The 23,452-nt window shown below is 39.9% G+C and overlaps 1 protein-coding gene across 2 annotated transcripts in view; it reads right to left on the reverse strand.

Moving 5' to 3' along the window:
• Positions 1 to 2,089: 2,089 nt before the first annotated feature.
• The window catches only part of cpxm2 (carboxypeptidase X (M14 family), member 2), a 28,141-nt gene continuing 6,778 nt past the window's right edge, over positions 2,090 to 23,452 (reverse strand). For both annotated transcript variants that reach the window (XM_080475033.1, XM_080475034.1), the window contains 12 exons: positions 22,512 to 22,621; positions 19,635 to 19,774; positions 14,830 to 14,914; positions 13,121 to 13,271; positions 12,331 to 12,419; positions 9,240 to 9,363; positions 8,835 to 9,031; positions 7,336 to 7,515; positions 6,165 to 6,462; positions 5,751 to 5,890; positions 5,021 to 5,120; positions 2,090 to 2,911 (listed from right to left, as the gene is read on the reverse strand). In XM_080475033.1, coding sequence (XP_080331159.1) covers positions 2,655 to 2,911; positions 5,021 to 5,120; positions 5,751 to 5,890; positions 6,165 to 6,462; positions 7,336 to 7,515; positions 8,835 to 9,031; positions 9,240 to 9,363; positions 12,331 to 12,419; positions 13,121 to 13,271; positions 14,830 to 14,914; positions 19,635 to 19,774; positions 22,512 to 22,621 — 1,871 coding nt within the window. In that variant the 3' untranslated portion in view covers positions 2,090 to 2,654. The remainder of the gene's footprint in view (positions 2,912 to 5,020; positions 5,121 to 5,750; positions 5,891 to 6,164; positions 6,463 to 7,335; positions 7,516 to 8,834; positions 9,032 to 9,239; positions 9,364 to 12,330; positions 12,420 to 13,120; positions 13,272 to 14,829; positions 14,915 to 19,634; positions 19,775 to 22,511; positions 22,622 to 23,452) is intronic.

The following is a 23,452-nucleotide window of genomic DNA, read 5'->3' on the forward strand; positions in this document are numbered from 1 at the left end:
TTTCAAAGAAGGAATTCAGTTGTGTTGTGGATCAAAGTCTGTTCCTCCCCTTGAACCTCCAGTCGAACGGCCGTCCTGTCTCTGACTCGACTTCTCAAAACCTTCCATCAGAGACGTCGGCACCAGCGTGCCATTGAAAGTTTCGAAAAACTTTTCAAATATGTGCCCCCTGGTTGGAATCTGTGACGTCGAATTAAACATTTTCAAAGAAAACACAAACATTTGAGTAATTTTCCAAAATTGAAGCATGTAAGTCAACTTTTAATCTCGATCAAGTTCCACTCCACTCTCTGCACTTTGCTTATATGACACATATTTACTGATTTAGTTGCAACACACTTTTCACATGATCAGTTACATTGGCACACACAATGACTCACACTAATGGCTGCCATACAAGGTGCACCGTTGGCAAGAACTTGAGCTTTCCTCCCCCGACGGACACTAATAAGTTTGTCTCATCGATTGCTCACAGAAACACTCAATATTGCCATTTTATATTAAAGTTGGAGAATGAGAAAGTGTGAAGTGAACACTGCAGAAGCAGATGGAGCTAATGAGTCTCAGCTCTCCATCAGCATGGCTTTTCACAAATGAAACCTCATTTTATAGCACAGTCTAATAACATGGACGGAGGAATTTTAATCAATACGTTGTCGGCTGTGAAGCATGATCTCCCCATTCAGCATGCCTTATTATTTTATTAGATTTATGACAATGTGTTTTTTGCTTTTTGATCTCTGTCCTATTTTTTTTTTTCTCTCTTTCCGTCTTCCAACCCAAACCAGAACAGCAGAAAGCCGCCACCTCTGGTCCTGCAAAGGTTTCTTCCTGTTAAAATCAAGCTTTTTCTTCCCGCCGTTGACCATGGGTGCTCAGGTGGAATTCTTGGGTTTTTCTCTGTAAAATATAAATTGAATTGAATTGACTTTCTGTTTCTTGTGTTTTACATTCAAAGTCACATTGTATACTCTCTGTAAAAAAAAAAAAAAAAAAAGCCTGTCACCTTACATTTACAAGCTCTTATATATTTTATATTCTCCAGTGCTGTGAGACGATGGCAGGCGTGTAAGCCTCCATTCAGTAACCTTTGGAGTTCGAGATAAGAGGTCGAGGTCCTCCTCTAATTGTATGCTGGCCAGAGCGAGAGGAGCTGGTGTTGTTGTCAGGATAAGCCAGTGATCTGTGAAAGCCCTGGCGCACTCTCTGATAATTAGAGTCTTCCTACTCTGACACTCCTGAGATACGATCTCACGGCTGCCGAGATCGAATGAGCTGATGCTTAAAATTAACCACAGCCATTACAACAAAGTTATGGAAATCAAATTGGAGGTTGTTTTTTTTTTTTTCTTAATCCACAAGGGACCTTCAATCAAGCAGGAGCGAATGTAAAATCGGACTTGATTTTAACAAATTATCCCAAATAATCTACAACATTGTAGTAAATCACTTATTACTGAAAATGCTTGATCAGTTTGGGACTCCTCTTCAGCTCATAGTCTTTTTAAAATTGAGTTCTGATGGGATAAATACTCATCACCGTGGATAAGCTGGTGGGTGTTTGACTATCAGGATGTGTTCGCACAATGCTGGAATAATTATCTTCTTTCACCCACCGGCGGCTCGGGGAGCCTGCAACCTCCTTTTGGCTCATCAGAGATTATTGGCGAAGAAAAAGGGCTTACCGCTCTCCTTATATTTATAGTATGACCTCCAGTAGATGTGTCTCTGCTCTGATCACGGTATATTTAACTTCAATTTGTCAACTTCTGATTAGAAAGATGTGTGACGTTCTTCTAAGTTGACAATGAGGCTTATAAACTAATCCTTATTGTACAAATCAGAAATTTTCAAATAATCTGTTATTGGGTTGTGTTAGGGTTTGCCAAGTGGTAAACTTCAAGCTTATACACATATACAATTTGAAACTTGCCTATATATGTTTTCAATAGAATGAATAAGAGAAATTGTAAAAACAATACCTGGGATTATTCTTGAGCATCATTTTGGTATTCTTGTGGCGCCAGAGACTCATACGTCTAAGAAAAAGTCAAATCCGCATGTGAACAGACATCTTGCTAAACACGTTCAAATTATGCAAATATAATCTTTATTTCATAAGTAAAAGCAAAGAATGAGCCGATGACATAGAAAACGAGTCCAAACATTTTTGGAGGGATGAACCTTCCACAAGTGCAGGTAATGAAAGGTTTTGTAATAGTTTATATGGTTGTGTTACATAAGTTACAAAGTATGTACATAATGACATTCAAGGGAGTTCCTCACAGTGGCTAAAACAGTTTCCTTATTAGTTTCTTCAGAATAATGCTCTGATGTTGTTTGATTTGTTCCTGCCACGTCAGCATTTATGTCTCGAGGGATGGTGGTTGATGTCTCAATATCTTTAAATCCTTAAAAGTTTGCAATAAATCCTAAAGTTGAGATGACAATAGTGAACAGAGAAAGCTTATACCTGGGTACAAACCCCCCCCAAAAAGCCCCTCGTTTAAATTAATCCACATTTTCAGTCTCCAAACACCGAATCACACAGACAACACTCTGACACGGATCCAAGCCCAGCCTTGGAGTTCACCGCGGTGTGATCAGAGCACATGTTTGTTTTTAATTCTGCCTGCAGCTTCTTCATACAATCATTATGTTCCCAGGCGTCGTTCCCTGGACCTGCGGGCCTGGAGCTGCCTCATGGGCAGTCTGATGGGCTGCTTGTTGAACTTTTCCATTATTTCTTTGATCCGTGACAAGTTGCTGCGACCGATGGTGAAGTCACACCGGGTGGCGCCCATCTCGTAGCCCACCTCGCACTTCTTACTGCTGAGGCCGTAGCCCTCTGCCCTGGCAGTTACTCTGTACTCTCCTGGGTTCAGCAAGCGCCAGTAATCTCCATCAACAGCTGAGAAAACACATAAAAACAATGGAGGTCAATACTGTTTGTTTTGGGGGTTTTTTGTTTGTTTTTTACTTTTTGGGGGCTATGGTGGGTTGCCTGGTGGTGCACTTTGGTCTCACACACTGAAGTCCCATATGCTGTGTACCGGATAACTGCTGTTCCTAATTCATCCACTGTCAATCTGATTTTATTTTTTCATTCAAAAATTCACAGCGTAATAGAAAGACTCAGAAATGAAAAGCAGATGGCAACATTGTAGGAGTGAAGGCAATTGTTAAGAAAATAAATGGTCAATGGACTTTACTTATATAGCGCTTTTCAATTGCGTGAGCAGCCCCAAAGCACTTTACATCATTAATCACAATCATCCATTCTCGGAGGCATGTGGAGATGGGAATCAAACCTGCAACTTTCCAATTGGCAGACAACCGCTCTACCAACCGAGCCCCAAATAACATTAACAAGAGGCTATATTATGATATTGGGTGAAAATATGCTCACCAAAGGCTGCAGAAATTCAATATTTCACCCATTTCATTCAGAGGAAAACCTTCGTGGACGGTTGAATTCCAAGGTGCACTCTCTTTCTGAAGAAAATTTTCAGTTCATCTCAATATGTTTCATAAACAGTGCACGAAATGTGGTAATTTTTAGGATGACTTGTCAGTATTCATTGTTTATCATGCTATGATTGGCCTGATTAAGATCAGATTGGGTTGTTAGTGGCTCAAACTAAAAATAACTTTGACAACCCTGGGTTAAAAAAAGGGTGTGGGGGGGGGGGGGGGGGGGGGGTTAAAATGCAAGTCAGTTTTGTCAGTTTGGCATTGTGGCATGTATATAAGCCGCCAGCCTTCAGAGCAGCAAAGCCATGTTGATAAATAGCAGTAGCACAACTGTAAAAGGGAGCTGATATAAAAACTTCAGAGCTGCCTGTGATGACTGCACCAGCCATATTGTGATTATTTGCCTCAGGACACATGGTGTTGGCTGACCAGTTTTCTTTGAAAAAGGAAAATGAAAAGAGAAGAAAAAAAGAAAACCCCAACAGTCCATTTGCAGATGTTTCTGTTCTCAGAAAACTAATACATTCCTTTTGTAGAAAGACCAATCTTACTTCTCTTGGTAAAATCATTTGGAATACATTTTACTGCAGATGACACATTCTCACTGGTTTCACTTTCTAACAACCGTTCTGATATAAAGAACGAGTAAAATCCCAAAAGGTCTGTTTCAAAATTACTCATCATTTCCCAACAGGAGCAATATGTAGATCCTGTAGCTGGAAATGTGGATTTATACAACCAGGCTCAGTAGGAGTAAGATCAGATAATAAGAATCTTCATCTGGAGCCTAGAATAAATGCCGAACAGTCCTGTTTGTTCTAAAGCTCAGGCGGCACAAGATCTATATTTCTATTTAGGTTTTAAAAAACAGCTCTGCTCTGTCATGGTGGATTTTTTCTGGTCTCAGTGTGCTGAATGTCATACCTCGCTATTTACTTGTGGGATTATTTTCAGAATTTAACTTGCTTAAAAACTACATTTTGCTGTCCAAAGACACCCACCTGACAAATTTAAGACTCCACGATGGCGGGTCTATTTCCGTCTGAGGCATCACAATCCCACTTCATAAAAGTCTCTAAAAATGCCACAGGAGAATCTATATTTCTCTTGTTAGTGAACGCTTCTATTTGATCTTGATCGCTGAAATTTGTCAATATAAAATTGCTCATCAAATATCAGGCGGCGCTCTAACAACCTGTAGTGTGCTTCCCATTGTGGTATTAAACATCACCTTTGTGTGTGAAGTTTGCATGTTGTTTGCATGTTCATGTTCCTCCCCCAGTCCAAAAACATAATCCTGAGGTCAATTAGTTAATTAACTGTTTCACTGTGGCAGACTGGTGACCTGACCATGGTTTAACCTGCTTTGCCCCTCCCTGAACTTAGAATTGCAGAGTTACTAAGTGGAAGCAGAGAGTTGAAAAATATGTCCCGGAACAATAATGGTTAATGTCACAATCTGAGAACAAAAAGATGTTGGCTTGAGAGTTTTTGTTTTATAGTTGTAAGAAGATTTTATTTATTTTTTTTTTAAATTGCAATATACCTGTACGGATATCATGACTGATCCCCTCCACAGAGATGATGGCATTAGCTATTCCTCGACCCTGCAGGTCTCTGACGACACCTTTGATTCCACGATGCACCTGAAGAGGAAAGAAAGTGCAACATGTCGAGTATGAATTCACATTTTCCCCATTTTATAAAAACACTTGGTTGCATGATATGCTTGTATCACATTCAATTAAACACATTTTCCACTTGTATGGGCTTCATAGCGAGGAATAAAATCAGTGTTCATGAGGCTTGATCATATTAAATACCACAGTGAGAACAACTGGTTACATTTCATTAGAAGAAGAAAATTGATCCTTATTTGCTCAGATTTTGAGACGCTTTCAAACACATTTTTTCCTCCTCTACTAAAGAATGAACACACTAAATCCTCCTCAAATTATACATGACTCTGATTTTCAGTTTATTTTTCCACCACTGACTTTGTGTTTCTCTCAAAAAGATATTGTCTGGGAAGTGTTGAGCTAAACATACAGTGATTAAATCAAAACTCTCGTTTTTCTCTGCAAATTTTAGTGACAGCTGTTTCACCACATCCAGGCCTGTGTGCTGAGAGTACCCTGCAAAAACCTGCTCACCTCCCGAACGCCAGGAACAAAGCACAAGTCAAGCCATATTTCCACGGCTGTGTGTATTTTGTGTTTGCGCAGAACTTTTCTTGCGTCTCTGTGTGAGTTGCGGGGGCTACTTTGCCTGTGTACCTGCTCCATGAAGACAAGAAGAGACTCGCGATTGTTCTCCCACTCCTCAGGCAGTTCGCTCTCATGAGGGAATTTGTCACAGCCCACATACATCGACAGCTCAAAGCAGTTGGTGTGCAAATAGCTGAAATCATTCATACCTGGCAAGAGAGACAGACATATCTGTTGGCGAGCATCAACCTGGGTTAAATTATCGTCTTACTTTGAAATGGATTTTTTTTTTCTTTGTCTTTGAATTTCTACGTGCTGCTGTTTCAGGCGAAGGCCTTGAAGCTTGGATAAAGCCAACGGGGCTTCATGGCTGCATATGCAGATGTGCTAAGCAAAGCTACCGCTCAAAAGCTCAGAGCGGCGCGGAGGAATCCTGTATAACACAGGGGTTTGGGATCAGTGGGGGAAGCTGTGGACACCAACTGCCTGGCGCCGTGTGCCACGATGCTCCATTGATGGTGCCGTCCTCCTTGGCGAAGTCTTCTGTGTGGCAGACCCGTCGGTTGGCATCAGTCATCAGACGGTGGGTGGACGCGTAGGAGAAGGCCAGCCAGCGGAAGACGTGGTCGTCCGGGGTAGGGGTCTGCTCCCTGGCCACCCACTGGGAGCGAGTTCTGTCGTACGGGAAGGTCACCACGAGCTCCCCTCCCTGGAGGTTCCCGCCCAGTACAAAGGGCATCTTCTCCATCCATGCTATCAGGGCTCGTGTCTCCAAGGCAACCTGCAGGGGAGGGGGGGGTATGTATTGTAATCTGTACAGTCATCTCAGTACTATGATTGATAAATTAACCCACTCTAAGGGAATTTTCCTAAAGAGGGAGTGAATAAAGCTATCAAAAAAAGAAAAAGAAGAAACAATCCACACAGTAAACAAATTGCACTTAAATTTCTCTTCATCTCTGCTGGCATCGAGCGTTCACGGATTAGCCTGCCACAAGCAGGAATATTGATGAAACTACTCTCGCTGTTTGGACTCATTTGAATAAGCCTACACTTTCATGTATGAGAACGAGTTGCATCAGTCAAGGGTAGTTTTCACAGATTCATGACTAAATGGGGATCCCGGTCGTACAGCTGCAGCAGCAGCAGCTTTCCTGGAGGCTGTGTGTGACTCACCCACGGCGCCCAACTAACGTCAAAACACTCGTGAGGATGAGCTTTTAATAGATTGCTGGGTATATTTTAGCTCACAGCCTCTTCGTCACACATTCCGAATGCATCCGCGTCTCCCAAAATAGACGACGCTGATATGCCCTGGTGACTGCTTTACCCTTTTCAAAAGGCTGATGGTCTTCACTGTGAGATCTGCTCGTTACACTGGAGGAGGTGCAGGACAAGAACACAGTGTGATCGCTTGTCAGCTGAAGGTGTCAGTGGAAACTAAACAGCAATCACAGTTTTAAGAATGCAGCATGTCGAAGAAAAGAAAAAAAGTGGTTTATTTAAATATTGAAGAAAGCTGTGAAAAACCCCCAGCAGATTTGCAGATTTGAGACACAAATGTGATCATTTGCATGCCTGCATGTGTAGATATGTTCAAATTTCCACATTAAATAACTTCAACAAACAAGCCGTCAAACAGAGTCACACTCACTGAGGCGTTCTTGGACTGGTACCACTCTGGGATGGCAACATGATGATTGAAGACTTTACGAGGAACCCGCTTCTTGGCCTCAGCTTCCCACAGAATGGAGTTGAGGTCGGGGAAGTTATGGTGAATGTCAATGCCGTCATTGCTCCATCGACCCAGAGACCAACCACTGAGCTCTGAACCCTGGGTGGAAAGGAATATTAACATAATGCATATTGTACATTCATAGAGAACTACAGTTTTTAAAGGCTGTTTCCCATGTTGGCAGTTTTGTATATAATACAGGAATCAACATCATTTGAAGGAGAACAAACGTTGAATCCATACCGGTGCATCTCGAATTGTTCTGTTTTATCTGTTATTTTTACATTAAAGACAAATAAACTAGCCAAAAGTATTAACATATAATAGGCAGCCTGCTCTCGGAGCAAATCGTCTTTCAATGAGATGACTGCCAGTTCGATCATCCCAAACTGCTCCCAATCGATATGGATTGAGCGCCTTGCGTGCGTGTGCGTGTCTGTGGGAATGTAACTAACAATGTAAAGCTGATCATTTAGACGAAAAGCACTATATGAGTAAAGTCCAGTTCACATGAATTTCTGCCGATAAATTAAAAAAAAAATTAAACACTATAATATTTAGAGTTATTGTTACATGGCTAAAATTCCATCCATCAATTTTTCTTCTCTAGCATCTATTTAACTGAGTCATGGGGCGCTGGAGCGGATTGCAGCTGTTTATGGACAGGTCACCAGTCTGTCACAGAGTAAACTCATCTTGCAGTTATTTTATTTATTTATTTATTTATTTATTTTTACGTCTTTTTCTTCTTTAAAAGCACATTTGTTTGTATGAATGGGCGATTGTGACAAGGTGGCCAAAAGTCAAAGCTAGTAAAGCTGTGTAGAAAATGCTCAATCATGCAATGTAAGTGAGTGCCGCTTAAAGAAAGCTGTAACTGCAAACTGTGATTATTGGAGCTAAAATAAGGCTTGTCTGCCGCCATTCTCTCAGGCTCACACGGTCGAATAGACTCATCTCTTTTACTGTGCATGTACAAGTGCAGGCTGACATGGAAATTAGTTGTTAAGCACATCATTAGCTTTTCTGAAACTGAAGGTTACAGTATGTATAGTGCAGTCATACATCAGGTCACTAAATTACATGATATTATTGACTGTGTGCAGGCCAAACGCAGTTTCTGATCTTTCCTGCTTGCATTTCATTAAAGCAGCAGTCTTGCTTGGGCTGCAGCTGATTTAAGCAACATCTGCTTCAAAGGTATTTTACCACAGAGAAGAACACGAGCATGCATAATTATTAGGCCATTTTTCATTTTACAAAGTCCACCCAAACACCCAAACTATTTTTTTTTTCTAGCATGCACCTGCACCGTAAACACTTTTATTGGGAGAGGACCTGCCAGGCGGATGCAGCGCTGTTTCCATCAGGGTCCAGCTCGTGGTGTGAGGTCACTAATGGCGGTCTTGCAGACCTACCACTTCAAAGGTTTTCTCATATCCATCAGGGTTGACAGATGGCAGTAGATGGATCCTGGTCTCCTCCACCAGGTGACGGATCCGCTGGTTGCCAGATAAATATTCCAGACACATGAACTGCATCAGCAGGAGGAGCAGCTCTCGACCCAGCACCTCGTTACCATGGGAACCTGCTGTGTAACGAAACTCGGGTTCACCTGGTCAACAGGCCGGCGTGATTAGAGAGATGAGGGGGCAAATACAGAGGGAGATTAATTATGCAGTACAAAAACAACATGGGGAAAAACAGTTTTTGGAACACAGTGTGAGGTTCTTTCTGATTGTTTCATATTTAATCAACTCAAATTGAGCCATCGCGTCCGGTTCCACGACAGCTAATGTTTATTTTAAATGCTGACAACTTACCAACTTCATGCTCCCCTGGGTTGTCGGAGATCTCTATAGCATACAGTTTCAGGCCACTCTGGCTCTTCCCTATGTTGTAGATCCGGGTGATGTTGGGACACATGTCGTTGACCACCTTCATAAGCTGTGAAGATCAAAAACTCTTTAATCAATCCAAAGTATTAAAACTAAACCACAAAACCTGCTACAGCACACACATTAGCTTCTGTTTAAAATTTGATTTGAATAGAAAGAGGAATTAAAAAATGTATCTGATTTTTAAACACACCAAATTGCAAATAAAAAACTGAGGGACAAACCATCAAATTGTGTTTTTGAAGTGAAACTTATATGAAAAAGAAATAAACTTCTCATGTACTACGTCTAACAACTTTATGATGTAATTAACTCATAAAGCGGTCACGTTTACTGATCTTTCCGTACAAAATTCAAATTGTTCCTATACATTCTGTTAAGTTTCATACTACAACACTTAGATACATGAATTTGTTAAAAATATATAATACATCAACAAAACCGACCTAAAAGTATTCAACATGCTATAGGAGACAATGTAACGGCAGTCTGATAAGTCTTGTGATACCACTTCGTACCACAAGGTGGTGCAGTGACTCACTCTACTGTTTTCTACATTTAGTCAAAAACAGATGAAGCAGCAACAGATTGCGACAAAAATAATAACAATAAGAAAACCTGACTAGTGCTGAAGCCTTTGGCAGCAAAAACCACTGAAACTCTGAAGTACACAGATTCACTGCAGTGCAAAAAAAAGCAACATTACCGAAAAAGCATGTATACAGGGATCAAGGATACACATTGTTGCCACAATGATAAGCCAATGTTTTGTTTTTTTTCCTTTCTTGCAGACACATCACACTTCTATTTAAGGTGAGATAATCTTAAAACCAGCCCTAACAAATCTAACACAATGCCGGATGCAGAAGGCAAGAAGACACATGTGACTGCAGGTTCATGCTGTATGTAAGTTTCCATGTTCCATGACTTACCTAGCAGTTCGAATTAAATAAGCAAGTAATAGTGTGCATTTGCGTTTTCCTATCATGGCCTGGGGTGCACTCAGCATTTTTACTCATGGTCAACTGTGCTGGGAGAACTATATTTTGGACAAAGTTGATGTAGAATATTTATTTTGTCATGACTAGACAAACTTTCCTCCATTCTTCCACCAAGTTTCTGATCTTTAGTTTGTATACTCATTGATCCAGCTAAAATATCCTGAAGTGGTTCTCAAAGGAGGAACGAAAATACATTGCATAGCGCCTCCGTCGCCACTGTAGTACGAGTGAGTGTGTGAATACATGAATGAAGCTGGAGGTGTAAAGTGCTTTGAGACTGTTAAGGTGCCACATCCATATGTGTCCACCCATTCACCATTTAATGGTACTTTTAACCTTAAAATCATTAAAAAAATAAAAAAGTAATATCTGTGTTATTACATATTAAAAACACTCTTGACAGTGAGCAGGGCAGTGTTAGAATCAGTCAAGGTAATGTCGAAGACAGGCTCATAAAGATGTTGATTAAAATAGTAACAATTATCTTTTACCCACATGGGCACGATTGGTTCAAAATGGAAATGATCCAGCAGGGGGAAAAATAAAAAAAAGACTAACCAGCTGTTAAACAACGCAACGGCTGCTCGCTCCTCCAGCTGTTGCAGCAGAACATCAAACAGTAAGAGGTGATGTGCTTTTAATTAAGTCTGGGTTGAATCTTGACTTTTCGGAGTGAGTAAATATCTGGTTTTATTGATGAAATAAAGGATCACAAGCTCGTGCTAAAATTACAGCTCACAGTTTAATAAAGCATAGTATTCCCTGGAGCAGCGTACCTGGTTTGTATTATTCAGGAGAATCAGTGAAGGACATACAGTCCTAAGAATAAACATTTTTAACAAATCCCAGGTGTTTTTTCTTCTCTCACTGAAGCGTCATGAACCCGTGAAGGGCAAGCTGTGTTTTAATCTGTGTGTAGTTACTATACTTAAGCTAATGCTGTAATTAAAGCGAAGCTTTTTGGCAAGGTAGTGTCTGTAACGGCAGCTTAGTCTCTTCCTCTATGAGAAAAAGGCTTCTGCTTTTTGCCATCGGTGTTACCATATACTACACACAGTGAGCTATAAAAAGAGGGGATAGCCTCACTTTCACTTTTCTCATGGGACGTGAAATTTATGTGAGAAGCACTTACTTCTTCTTAAAGACCCAGGACAGTGCGAATTAAAGTGCTGCAATTGAAAGGGCGATACAGTGAAAGAACCTGTGACAAATTGTTAAAATAAATGAGAAAATAAAGACTCTTCCCTCTATAAGGAATGGGCCTACTGTGTGACACACATATGTAAAAAAAAAAAAAAAGTAGGGAACCAGGCAAGGAAACCATGAATTCAGAGCAAAAAGCCAATTTTAAACACATTTAAATCTCATACTAACTGCAAATGCTCTGTATTTGATGTGCTATCTCAATTTATAGCTCAAAAATATCAAATATGTGTATGTTGTTTTAATAAACATAAAACTTTGATTAAAGACATAATTGATCACCACAAATTCTCATGAATCCTTGTTGTAGAAATTCGAAGTAAAGAAAAAAAAAAAAAAAACTGAAGATAGCTTTTCTATGGCGCTCACAATGATCAAAGTTACTGATTCCAGTCTTAAACTGGATGAACCCTGTGGTCGAGTTTAACAGCAGTTCGGGACACCTGTGGCGTTCTGCTCGGCACCGTAAGCTGCGACATGACAGTGGATGAGGATTCACACGCACTTGTGCCGTCACAACTGCTCAGGCCCAGTGTACACAGTAACAAATACAGCTGTCCTCCTTCGCCGTACAAACAGGCGTCTGCTCATGACAGCCATATGAATAAGTAATGACACAACCCAAGAGACGCTTTATGCATTTTGATGTGTGGCGGAAAGGCTCGGTTCAAGACACAACTCGCCCGGTGTTGGCTCACTTACACAAAATGTTTTATCACTCAGTGCTATGTCGTCTTTTCTTACGTCGCTGAATAAAAATCAGGAAGATTTTTTTTTTTTAAGGAGGGCGGTATCTTTTTGCTGTTACTCACCTGCCTCATCTCTTTGTAGCTGTGATGTCTGAAATCCAAGTCGTCTGTAGTTATGACTTCATTGCGCCTGTGGTAATAGTTGTTTGGATCTGGAAGAGGAATTCATAGAGTTACTGATATTCACGTGTGAAATGGGTGGGTAGCGGTTGCCTTTATTAGCAGTTCTAACCAAATGGAGACATGCTGAGTCAGGCTTCAGTGTTGAATTCTCGTGTTCTACGTCTACATTTCTAAATGAATACTAAAAATGTGTCTGTGAATCCTCCTGTGAGCCTTCATTTTGTTTGCTAGAGATCAGACTCCACAGAGGAATTCTCAGTCATACCAGCGTCTGTTCACTTTGCCTGCACTCAGGTGTTGCTCAGCCAAAGAAACAAAGAGGTATGCAGTATTTTCCTTCTTAACAAAAAAAAATATATATTTTTAAATGACATCCTGGCATGCAGGGAGTGTCAGGTTTGTTTTTTTGAGGTTCCTATCACAGCCCAAAGACACATAAAGCTATATTTAATTTAATAATTGGGCTGCTGGCATTCGGCTATCGCCCATTAATAACGCAGCAGCAACCTGTCTTCCCAGAAACAGTGTCCTAGTAACACTGCATAATTTTTCCAGACCTTGTTATGAAAACTTTCATTGGGAATATTTATTCAGTAGAAAAATGTTCCAGAGAAAAACGGTTTCAAAACCCTCAGCACATAAAACTAGGCCTGGATTTATTCATGCGGGGCTAACGTCATCTGTCTGGCATGAATTATTTGTGTCTGCTTTGTCCATACAAACCCGTCACCTGGCATAGGACAGCCAAGGATCTCCACCCTCATGCAGATGCTGCCACTGTTGAACCAAGAGCGAGGGTTGACTCGGATGTAGCGAGCGATCACCGGCGTAGGGAAGACGTTTCGGACCGGGATCTCTTTCTCTCTGTTGGCGCCGAATATCTACTGAGGCAAACACATTCATGTGGAACAAACGTACGGTCAAGGGTAGAACTTATTACGTCGGGACAATGTAGAATGGTTCTTCATCAAGTTTCAAAAAAGTGTTTGGAAAATAAGAGAAAATAGACCAAATTTAGTTGGAACCAGCAAAATACATCCGCCACGACCTTTAACTAAACAAATATCCACACACCTGTACAGTGTCATTAAACTTTGATACGACTGGGACTTTTTTGTCATTTTTAACACCCACAGTCGGAGTTCTTCTTTGTACCTTTTGGCATTTTAAAAGACCAACAGAGCTGTTTGGCATTTGGCACAAAAAGGAGGTTGAGTGGGTGAGAGGGAAGCTTGTAGCAGAGACTAAATCACTGTCGGGGTATTATCTCCCACACCGATAACTTCATCAGCAAAGGGAGTGTACAGTTACACAGAAATGTCATTAGCTGGGATGTGAACCGCAGCAGGGAGCAATGAGGATATTATTTTCCTCAAATAAGTCAACTTAATCAAATTTGCTTGATTACAGATTTAGATCAACGGAGATTAAGAAGATTTCTGCTTTTTTGTTTTTCTTAATAACTTCAATAGCTTCAATTCTCAAAAACTTGTGACAGCATGAATTAAAAGTAAGCATCTCTAAAGTGTTTGAATTCATACTCATGGTGGGAGCAGGCACCGTTGATCCTGAAAAGTTTTTAGAAGCGCTGAAACAATGCTAAACCACATACTGAATCTATTATAAAAGTGCATTCAGCTATAGAATGAGTCCTGGTCTGTCTGTATTCTTTTACTAATAAAAAAAACATATTTTGTGCATTATTAACTGAAAACTCAATGTTGAGCAGCTGAAATCCTACGTCTCCTTAAACTGCAGCAATAATCATCCTAACTTTACAGATGTTCACCGTGAGTGGGCCTAGACCATCATTAACATGACTTAAAATAAATAAATAAACTTTTTTTTTCCTGAAATGGTGAAATTGTTTTGTATTCAACATCTATTATTGTAAATAAAATGTTGGTTTATAAGATTTACATCCTCCATCTTCTTTACAACTTAGTTTGTATGGGGTTGCGGTGGCACAACAAAGATTCTGTTTTGAGTAAATTTTCAACTTTTCTTTTTTTTTTACATTTTACAGCAAAATGCACTTTGCTCTGGGGATATTGTTTGATTTCTGACAATTTAATCGCCCGTTCAACTCCAGCGTCCAAGGATAATTTGAGATGCAACTGCGACAATTAGCCAGCATGCACTTCCCATCTGCAGGAGCATCATCAGTATTCACTGTTGCTTCTCAGCTCATTAAGCTCGGAAATAAGCAGACATCTAAATCTCCCTCTGTAATTGCTCTGAGGCAAGATTTCATTTTTCCTTCTGGTTCCAGTCAACAGGGGACACACATGCACAACAAAACTCCTGATGCGGCTAGTTAATAAAGAGAATATTGATGCTGCAGCTCTGATGCTGTACGGTGGGATAGTAATTGGTGTCCGTGTGTGTGTGTGCACATCAGAAGATTGCAGTGTTGTTATTGTGATGCTTGTTACTCACCATGTCCTCTGAGCCATTCTTCAGCGTTATCCAGGTGTGGCTGTCATTACTAAACATGACCTTGAACGAGGTCACCCAGTCGCTCCTGTTAACATTAAAGGAAAATCCGGATGAGGATCAGGATGAGGAAGGAACATCCCATCAGGGTGGAATTAATGCAAATAGGGCACCAAGGTGACCAGCACGCTGTAGCTCAGCCCACATCCGGAAACATTTCATATCTCCAAGGGTGAAAAGCCTCTTAGAAATAGTTAAACTGGATGAGGTCACCAAAGTTGAATTCAGATTTTTCTTAAAATGAAGTCAATCAGACATACCAACTTTACTTTACTTTAACACGTGACGGCTGTGGCTGGGCTAGTGGTTGTATGACTTCACACATGTATTTAGTTATTTGAATTTGACAATACGGTGAAAATGAGGCGGTTAACTCTAAACGCACTTCACATCTCTAGTTAGTCTGGATAAACCCGAACACCCTGCAATCCTAACCTGGAGTGCTGGAGAAGATGGAGGAATGTTTAGATGGCAGAGTCTCTGCAACCAACACAAGTGAAAGAGGAAATAGAGGAAGGATGGATGATATCATTACATTTATCCAGACTAAATAATGAAGTTCTGTTGCAGTGAATTATCATATTTGCAGTTTCTTTATTGTCCCTCATCATTGGTAAAACACCCCCTTTTATGCTTTTATCAGAAAACACACCTCGTCTATATGTGTGTGTGGTATATTTGAAACTAACATAATTAGCATGGCTTAACACAAACAAAGAGGAAAATTACTTTGTTTTGTTCACTGTAAGTGACTTAAAATAAAGAAGTGCGCCCACTGTTACCCATGAAACTCACTAATTAGCAGACAAAATCTCACTTGCTCAATCTGCACAAAGACAAACACAGCTTGTACTAAAGCGGGTTGCCTGGCAACCTCCCTGCTATGGTCAGTGTAATTTAAGTTTTGGCAACAAAAAGGTGCCACGTATTGATTAAAAAAAAATATGTTGATAAAAGATGATTATTTACTGAACAAAAGCATGTTAAGCTTAAGTATCCAAAAAAGAGCAAAATCTGCAAATAGACCTGAAGCTCAAATACCAGTGACTTTATTTAAAGGAACGCAAACCACATTCAACTTTGGAGGTCCGATCAGTATTTACCTAAATTAAAGGCTTTTACGAGGCTGTCTGAGCTAATTTGGTGGCTTTGAAATCACTGCGTTCTGCTTGGCATGTTATATTTTAATGTATTTAATCCATTTCCCTAACTTCCTGGCATTGCTTGCTTCCCATTAATCTCTTTAATGAATATCAGTCTGTTGGTGAACTCTTGAAACATGTACAAGTTGTTTAATCCATCAAATTGAATATTAAATCTGTTTTCCTTTTTTTTTGCCAAAAGCTGCTCCCTGCCAGCTTTTCATACCGACCACAGATTGAAATACAGTACAGCTTTCAGGCCCAGTACTGGAACTGAAGATACTTTTGGGATAACTTCTGTACAGTTTTTTAGTGTTAAAACTGGATAAATAGTGATTACTGAAATTGGTGCATACTGAATGTCAAGTGAAAAGATGAAATATTTTGACTTATGTTAAAATTGATCAGTATGAAAATGATTTAGTTGAAAACCTAAACCCCATCAATCTGATCCTATATCAGCACTCTAACATTGAATAATAATCAGCTTTTATAATAAGTTTTAGGTATCTTTCTTAAGACTTCACTTGCGAGTTCATGTCCCATCATGCCACACAGAGCAGGCTGGATGTAGGTTGGCAGAGACTCACATTTTTCTGGATAAAGACATCAGTCGAGCAGGTCCAGCCCGGTAAGAATTCCCAGTTCTGCTAATTAAAGCGCCGTTATGAACCAGAGCCCCCCCGAGCTGGCGCTGCAGACAGCTACATGCCCTCCAGAGCTAATTGCAGAGAAATCCTGTCTCACGCACTGGTATCTTTTGTGCCCTATAGGATCATACGAACCTCGAAGAAACATTACAAACAGCACTTGATAAAGTGTCTCTGTATTTTCAAAAACTACGAAGCAGTCTGCGCCACCCGTTCCAGTTAAAGGAGAACAAAAGCCAGAAGTTATCTAATATTGTAACAAAGAAAAGACATGTAGTGGAGGAACGATAACAGATGTGAAGAGATGCAGTGGTTTGTCTTATTGGTGGACAGAGAAACAACGACTCCTCAAAGGTGCGCCGACAACTGTCGGGTTTACACGAGCTTCTTCAAATGTTTGCAACTGTTTTGATCCTGTTCTCTCTATTTCTTATAACTTCACAACTTCAAGGCTTAATTTAATAGTGTTTGTTTTCTTTAGGCGCAGAGTTCTGTGTGCCATCTACTGGCAAGTAAGACTTTTCCACTGATTTCTCCAGCAAAAGTAAATGGATGAATGAGCTGAGACTTTTAAATCATTCATAAGGTCAGCCATTCTTTATTTAAAATGATACCCCAGGGCCATTGCCAAAATGAGATTTATGCCACAATCCTAAAGTGAAGATGACTTTTCTTTATTGCTGCCTGACGCTGTGAGGACTTTCTGGACAGTCGAGCCTCAGATAATGGAGAATACGGTCCTGTTGAAAAGTCCAGGCCGAATACATCAAAGTATTATGGATCAAGGTACTTTAATCTCTAAGAAATCAAACAAGAGTGTGTCGCACGCAATCCTTTATGATCAAAAAACTAATATGCTGATGAAGTATGAAGTGACTAAATACTTCCTGTAGACACAATGTTTAGCAGACAGAAATTTGTTTTTTTTTAAAATCCCCACTTGTCATATTTTATTTCCTCTTCATCTGGAACAAGCTTACGTTGCGGTAAAATCTATTTTCCCCTGTGTTATTTTTATAATGTTATGACCTTTTACGAGATATGAAAGACTGAGGCTGCACAATCAAATTCACAAATCCTTAATCCCACTATGACGTGATGAGAAAAGACTTGTGAAAAGGGCAGACGCCACAAGAGAGGGTTCGGCGTCGTGCGGACGGGATTGAAAAGCTTGCTTTCAGCGTTTAAAGTCAAATTTTACCGGGTGGGTAAACAGGATAATCTCCAGAATCACTCAAAGTTTTGGAGCACTCAGGGAAACAGGGAAACGTTGGGGGGGCTTCTATTGTTATTCTACAAGTATTAGTTATGTTAATTAATACCAAGCCTCAAATATGACACAAGGAAACTCATTAATTCCAAGTTCTGTGTTCAGAGTCTGAAGACTTTGATGTCAGTGCTGCAGAAACTTGTTTGAAGGTAAAGTGAAGCTGTGAAATATTGCAATTGCAGCAATTATTTAAAATAGCACAGATTTTTTTGGGGGGGGTGTTACCAATTTATGAAGTTGTTGATCCCACTCTAATCAGTTCCATTAACCTGTGGACATTCATCTACTGCACGTATGGTCAATAAAAAAAACATGTTTAAACTACTAATGAACCAATACAAAGCTGGTTTTATTTTTCATTCAAATCCCAATTAATTAATAGGATTCAAAACATTACACCAGACTATCGTTCAAAAAGAGCCTCATCTTGCAGTTCGATGCAACAAGAACAGTTCAGTAATAATAATGATAGGTGACACATCCCACTATGTCACTGGAATCCTGCCTTTCACTGCTGGTGATACATTTCAAATGTACTTCTCAACAATCAACCTTCTTGAAAATCAGTGGTTCATTGAATGTGGATTGACTCATTTGCTTTCACTTCTGATGATTCTGGTTTATCTGTATGTTAGATATGTGGCAAAAAACAACACTAAGAAGTCTAATGGCTGAAATGCATATAAAAGGTTGAAAAAATTATGAATGCTATAATATTATATATATGTATATATATAGAGAAAGAAAGAGATGCATAGTGAAAAGCCTGAAAAAGCTACAAACCACCAGAAAAGTAAAAAAAAACCCTCTAAAACAATTACAATGGATAAATCAGCTAAATTGGCCGGGAAACAAAAACACTAAATTGGGTAAATTTGCTAAATTACTGCAAAAAAAAAGTATTTTGCGGTAAATTGAAATACAGTTTTCATTTGCATATATAACAAAACTATTGTGTATGTACAACTTTATCAGCTGTGTTATTCTCACTTCAAAAGATAAGCATGTTTGGTGTCTTGTGTTTCTTGGATCATTTTTTGACATTCTGACTCTGTTGCTTCTTTCAGGCTCCTTGAATTCTCCTCCTCACGTGTGATTGCTGCTCCAACCCCTGATGTCTTTCACCTGTGAGTGTGTGATTGTCTTCACCTGGAGGCAGTGGTATATATTGGGTGGCATACTTTTCTTGGGCGTGTCTTGTTTGTCTGTGGCGGCTGTGGCTGCTGGCTGCTGCATCTCCCCTTTTCCCAGTGCTTCTAATAAAGCAACTTCGATGAGTCCTCCCCCAATTAGCAATGCTTAAAATTTTGTTGCTAGAAATTTTTATTTTTGGTTTATAAATTTTATTTTCGGGTGGAAAATTGGAAAAATGGTTCTTTTGGTCATAAAGTTTACTGACCACTTGACGACATTATTAGATTTATGTAGTGTTTGATGTCTACATTAACCAAACTTTGCCCAGAAAGCGAAAATGATCCAACACAGAGACTCCTGTTAAAAGTGCAGTGTTATCTGAACTCCTGAAGTGAAGCTTTGATTTAAAAATAGCCTTCCAGATGTCTTGAACCACCCTTCAGAAAGGCCGTTTCTCGTGTGCTTTAAAGTTTGTTCGCACACAAAAATCCTCCTCCTCGCTGTGTGGCCATCTGCAACCCTGCCATGCGTGTCTGCAGGGCTCCTACTCACGACCAGAGGGAGTTCCTGCCTTGTGTGATGACCCCCGTGAACTTAGTCAGCCTTCTGGCATCCACCTCAAACCACTGTAGCGGGTCGTCTCTCCCAGCACACCAGGCCCCGTCGTAGAGGTCATCTTCATAAAGGCCAGCCTGCAAGCCAGAGACAGCCATGTGGAGCGACACTCTAATGCATGTGAACACATTGGAGCACACTTACAATCGAAGTACAGTGCAACGTACTGACAGGATAACGGATATTATAACAGAAGTGCTTAAGTTTGAGCCTCTGACGTCCATAAATATACTGTTCAGACCGGAATCAGCTGAGCTGAATAAATATGTCAACTGACATCGACTGCGAAATTTTCTCCTCGGTGTTGCAGACTCACCGAAACTGGCTGCACCTCATTCCTTAAAAGGAGCGTCCGAGAGCAGACAGAGCCGGTGGTTTTTGCAGGAATAAACACAGCCCCTTGCATTCGGGTGTGATCGGAGGACACTTATTTTTCCACTCTCGCTTTGTGTGACAGCTGAAGATGATGAACCAAGTCAAGTGCATGAAATGCGGCTCTGTGAAGCTTGTGCTGCTGACACTGTTGGCTCTGAGCAAGGTGTGCGGAGGGACGGACTCACTCATGTGCAGACATCATCTGAACTCAAACGTTATAATGAGTTACTGTCCTGTACACGCCGAGTGTATAATGTCGCCGCCTCTGTGTCGTAAAGGTCAAGTCCCTTTGAAGTGCGCCACTCTAATGCCTTTGTACACCGAACAGTTAATCATTGCAAGATCTGAGCATAAAGGAAAGGGACTTGACAGATCTGCATTTACATATTTTAACCTCAAACACGAGTTAAAGGTCACGCTGCGAGTTTAACATGCGGGCTGTTTGAGCTGATTTACGGATTCAGTCGTGGCTACACGCACACACATACACACACACACACACACACACACACACACACACACACACACATAGACAAAACAAGAAAAAATGTGAATGTTTCTTGAAAAAAAAAAAAAAAAGAAGAATTTAAATTACACACAGCTTGGATAAAGCATTTGGAAAAGCACATTGACGCTACAAAACAAGACTGTTGAGCAGCTTTGAACCAAATTCCTGGTTTATGTATGGTCAATACAAGTCTATTGTTCAGTGATGAACTCTACCCACTGACATATAAGCAGATCATAAAACAGACACACCGCCGCCACCAAGTGTTGTCATTGTGGCTTTTTGTCAACAAATTTAGATGGTAAAATGGAACACGGTTTAACGTATCCAGATCCAGGTGCAGACTGACGGGACCTTACATGAACTCTTGACTTGAACAGATTTATATCTGGCATCACATTACAGACGATCACGATCAGTATTTTTACAGCAGGATAGGGACACTTGTTTCGCACCAAACCCAGTTGCAAGAGAGAGCTGCAAAAGTGAGTATTTTTGTGGAAAGTTTCCTCTGGTTTATGCTACAAGATGCCAGTGAAATTTTTGCATTCGTTTTTAAGACATAAAAGGAATTTAAAGCAGTTAAAATGCACTGAATAACAACTTATTTATAATTGTATCGCAAGCACTGCAGACAATAACTTAATGTTGGCAACAACAAGTGACAACGCAGCGTGTTCAACATTGCAAACAAGAAGTTTGAAAATTGTGAGATAATTAACCGTTCTTACTACTTTTTCATAAGTTCTTAAGACTTCTCACAGAGCTTAAATTTCATTAGATTTGCATCACGAGCCCCCAACTCTCACAGTTTATAAGCTTTTTCTGATGCAAAATTACTACTTTTTACTTTTTTCTGGAGCTACACACAGCGATGAAATCTATAACTGTTCTCCTACAACGATATGATTTCAATATAAAATTGCCAGCATTACCTGTAACCGTTACACTTTAGGTGAAGTTATAAATATAAAGTTAAACTTTAAAATGTGTTTTTGTTGATAATTACTTATTTCTACCTTTTGTTTTCTCTTGAAATAAAAAAGCCAGGCAAAAATATAATTTAAAAAGTCCTTTGAAATTGGCTCGAGGGTTGGGAGGTGTGTAGAAACGTTAACCCAGTTCTAGATTCTGGCAATCATTTATGCAGCACACTATTATTACACATTCAGAGGGTATGTATTATCTAAGCTCCTCCAGGAAATCATTTGTTTATTCTTGCTTCCTGCTAGTATCAATATGCAATTAAATTTATTCCAGAACTGTTAAGTATCTAAACATACTGTAGATCCTACTAAAATCTAAATAAATGAACTTTAAAGGACATTTGCCCAATTCAATTTGCAACGTTTGTTTTGTATGCAAATGTTTGTCCTTCATTGTCTCCAGAACCCACAGGCATACATGAGTGTGCACATACAGAGGAAACATAGTCTTCTTGTTTCGTTTGGTATGTCTTGGCATCTTGAGGATATTAAGGGCACGTGTGTGTTTAATTTTGTGTGTGTTTCCTTATTTGTGCAGTTGTGTTTGGGGCAGTGTGGTGCAGAAGAACAAGTTCGCCGCAGACTGCAGGCAGGCTATTTCCCCCAAAAGCACAGCTTGAACTAACAGGAAATACCTCTACTCCCATATGCCAGTCCTTTCTATTAGGTTTGGGGATGTTCCCTTCGGTTTAATGGCAGCGCTTCTACTTTCTGGGTTTAGTTAGTTTCGTGGTGGTAAAATATGTGGAGAATTGAAACAGTCTGGTTGAGGAAGAAGTAAGTTATCACAGGTGACATCGTTTTATGAAGCTCAAGCACCCTGATCACCACTTTAAAAGATAATGTCTCTTTGTATTGTTTCTTTAGGGACAACATTAAGGCTTCTAAATAAGGCAACATAGCCTACAGTGTATTGGACTCAACATCACTAGCACTTTATCTTACCTGAATATTAAGGCGACCTCTGTGCGCGCCAAGGCCGTAGCGTTTTGTCGTGGAAGCATGAAGCTGGAAATCATCAATCTTCAATGTCTCCAATCCCATTGGAGGGCAATCTAAACAAAAAAAAAGAAAAAGCTGGAACATGTTTTGCAATACTGGAAGAAAGTTCATGGATTTCTTAATGTAATAAAAATGGAGTTCAGTCAACCCATATTTAACAATGAGAAGATTAAATCTCATGAAATGAAGGAAAGTAACTGTTCAAAAAGCAAAATGCCTGCATTATATAAAATAAAATAAAAAAGCTTTTTTGACATTGGATATCTCTAACTCAGACTTTTTCAATAAACAGAACAAATCTCTGAATCAAATCTAATCCGCTCACCTGCAGGACATCTGTTCATTATTCATGATCAATAAAGTCTTTTTGACATAACAATCTCCCAACGAGGAGAAAAAAAAAAAGCCAAACCCAAAAAGTTAAATTAAGTATTTAATCTTCAAACAGTGACTTTGATGTTTAAACTGTTATGAAATTGGTGATTAATGATGGCACACTATGAAGGCTGGCTTTTGTAATTTTGCAATATGCAACTATCACAACCATCTAACTGCACCGCGAATACCTGATTAAAATGCTGGAATGACCGCAGCATTATCATTATCCTAAAAGGGGAGAGAATGAGACATTGCAGCAGCAACAGATGTTGGCCTGCCATTCTGAGGTTTGATGATGGTGTAGTTTGCATGTTCTCTCTGTGAATGCTGAGTTTTACTCCCACCATCCAAAATCATACATTTGAGCCAAACATGTGATTTTAAATTGCCTGTAGGTGTGAATGTGAGTGTGCGTGACTGTCTATCTCTTTGGTGCCCTGTCCCCAGGGTGTTTTCTCAACTTGACATTATTTATAGAGCACTTTTAAAAACAACCACAGCTGACC

This window comes from Lipophrys pholis (genome assembly GCF_963383615.2).
Source record: "Lipophrys pholis genome assembly, chromosome: 1".
NCBI classification, from domain to species: domain Eukaryota; kingdom Metazoa; phylum Chordata; class Actinopteri; order Blenniiformes; family Blenniidae; genus Lipophrys; species Lipophrys pholis.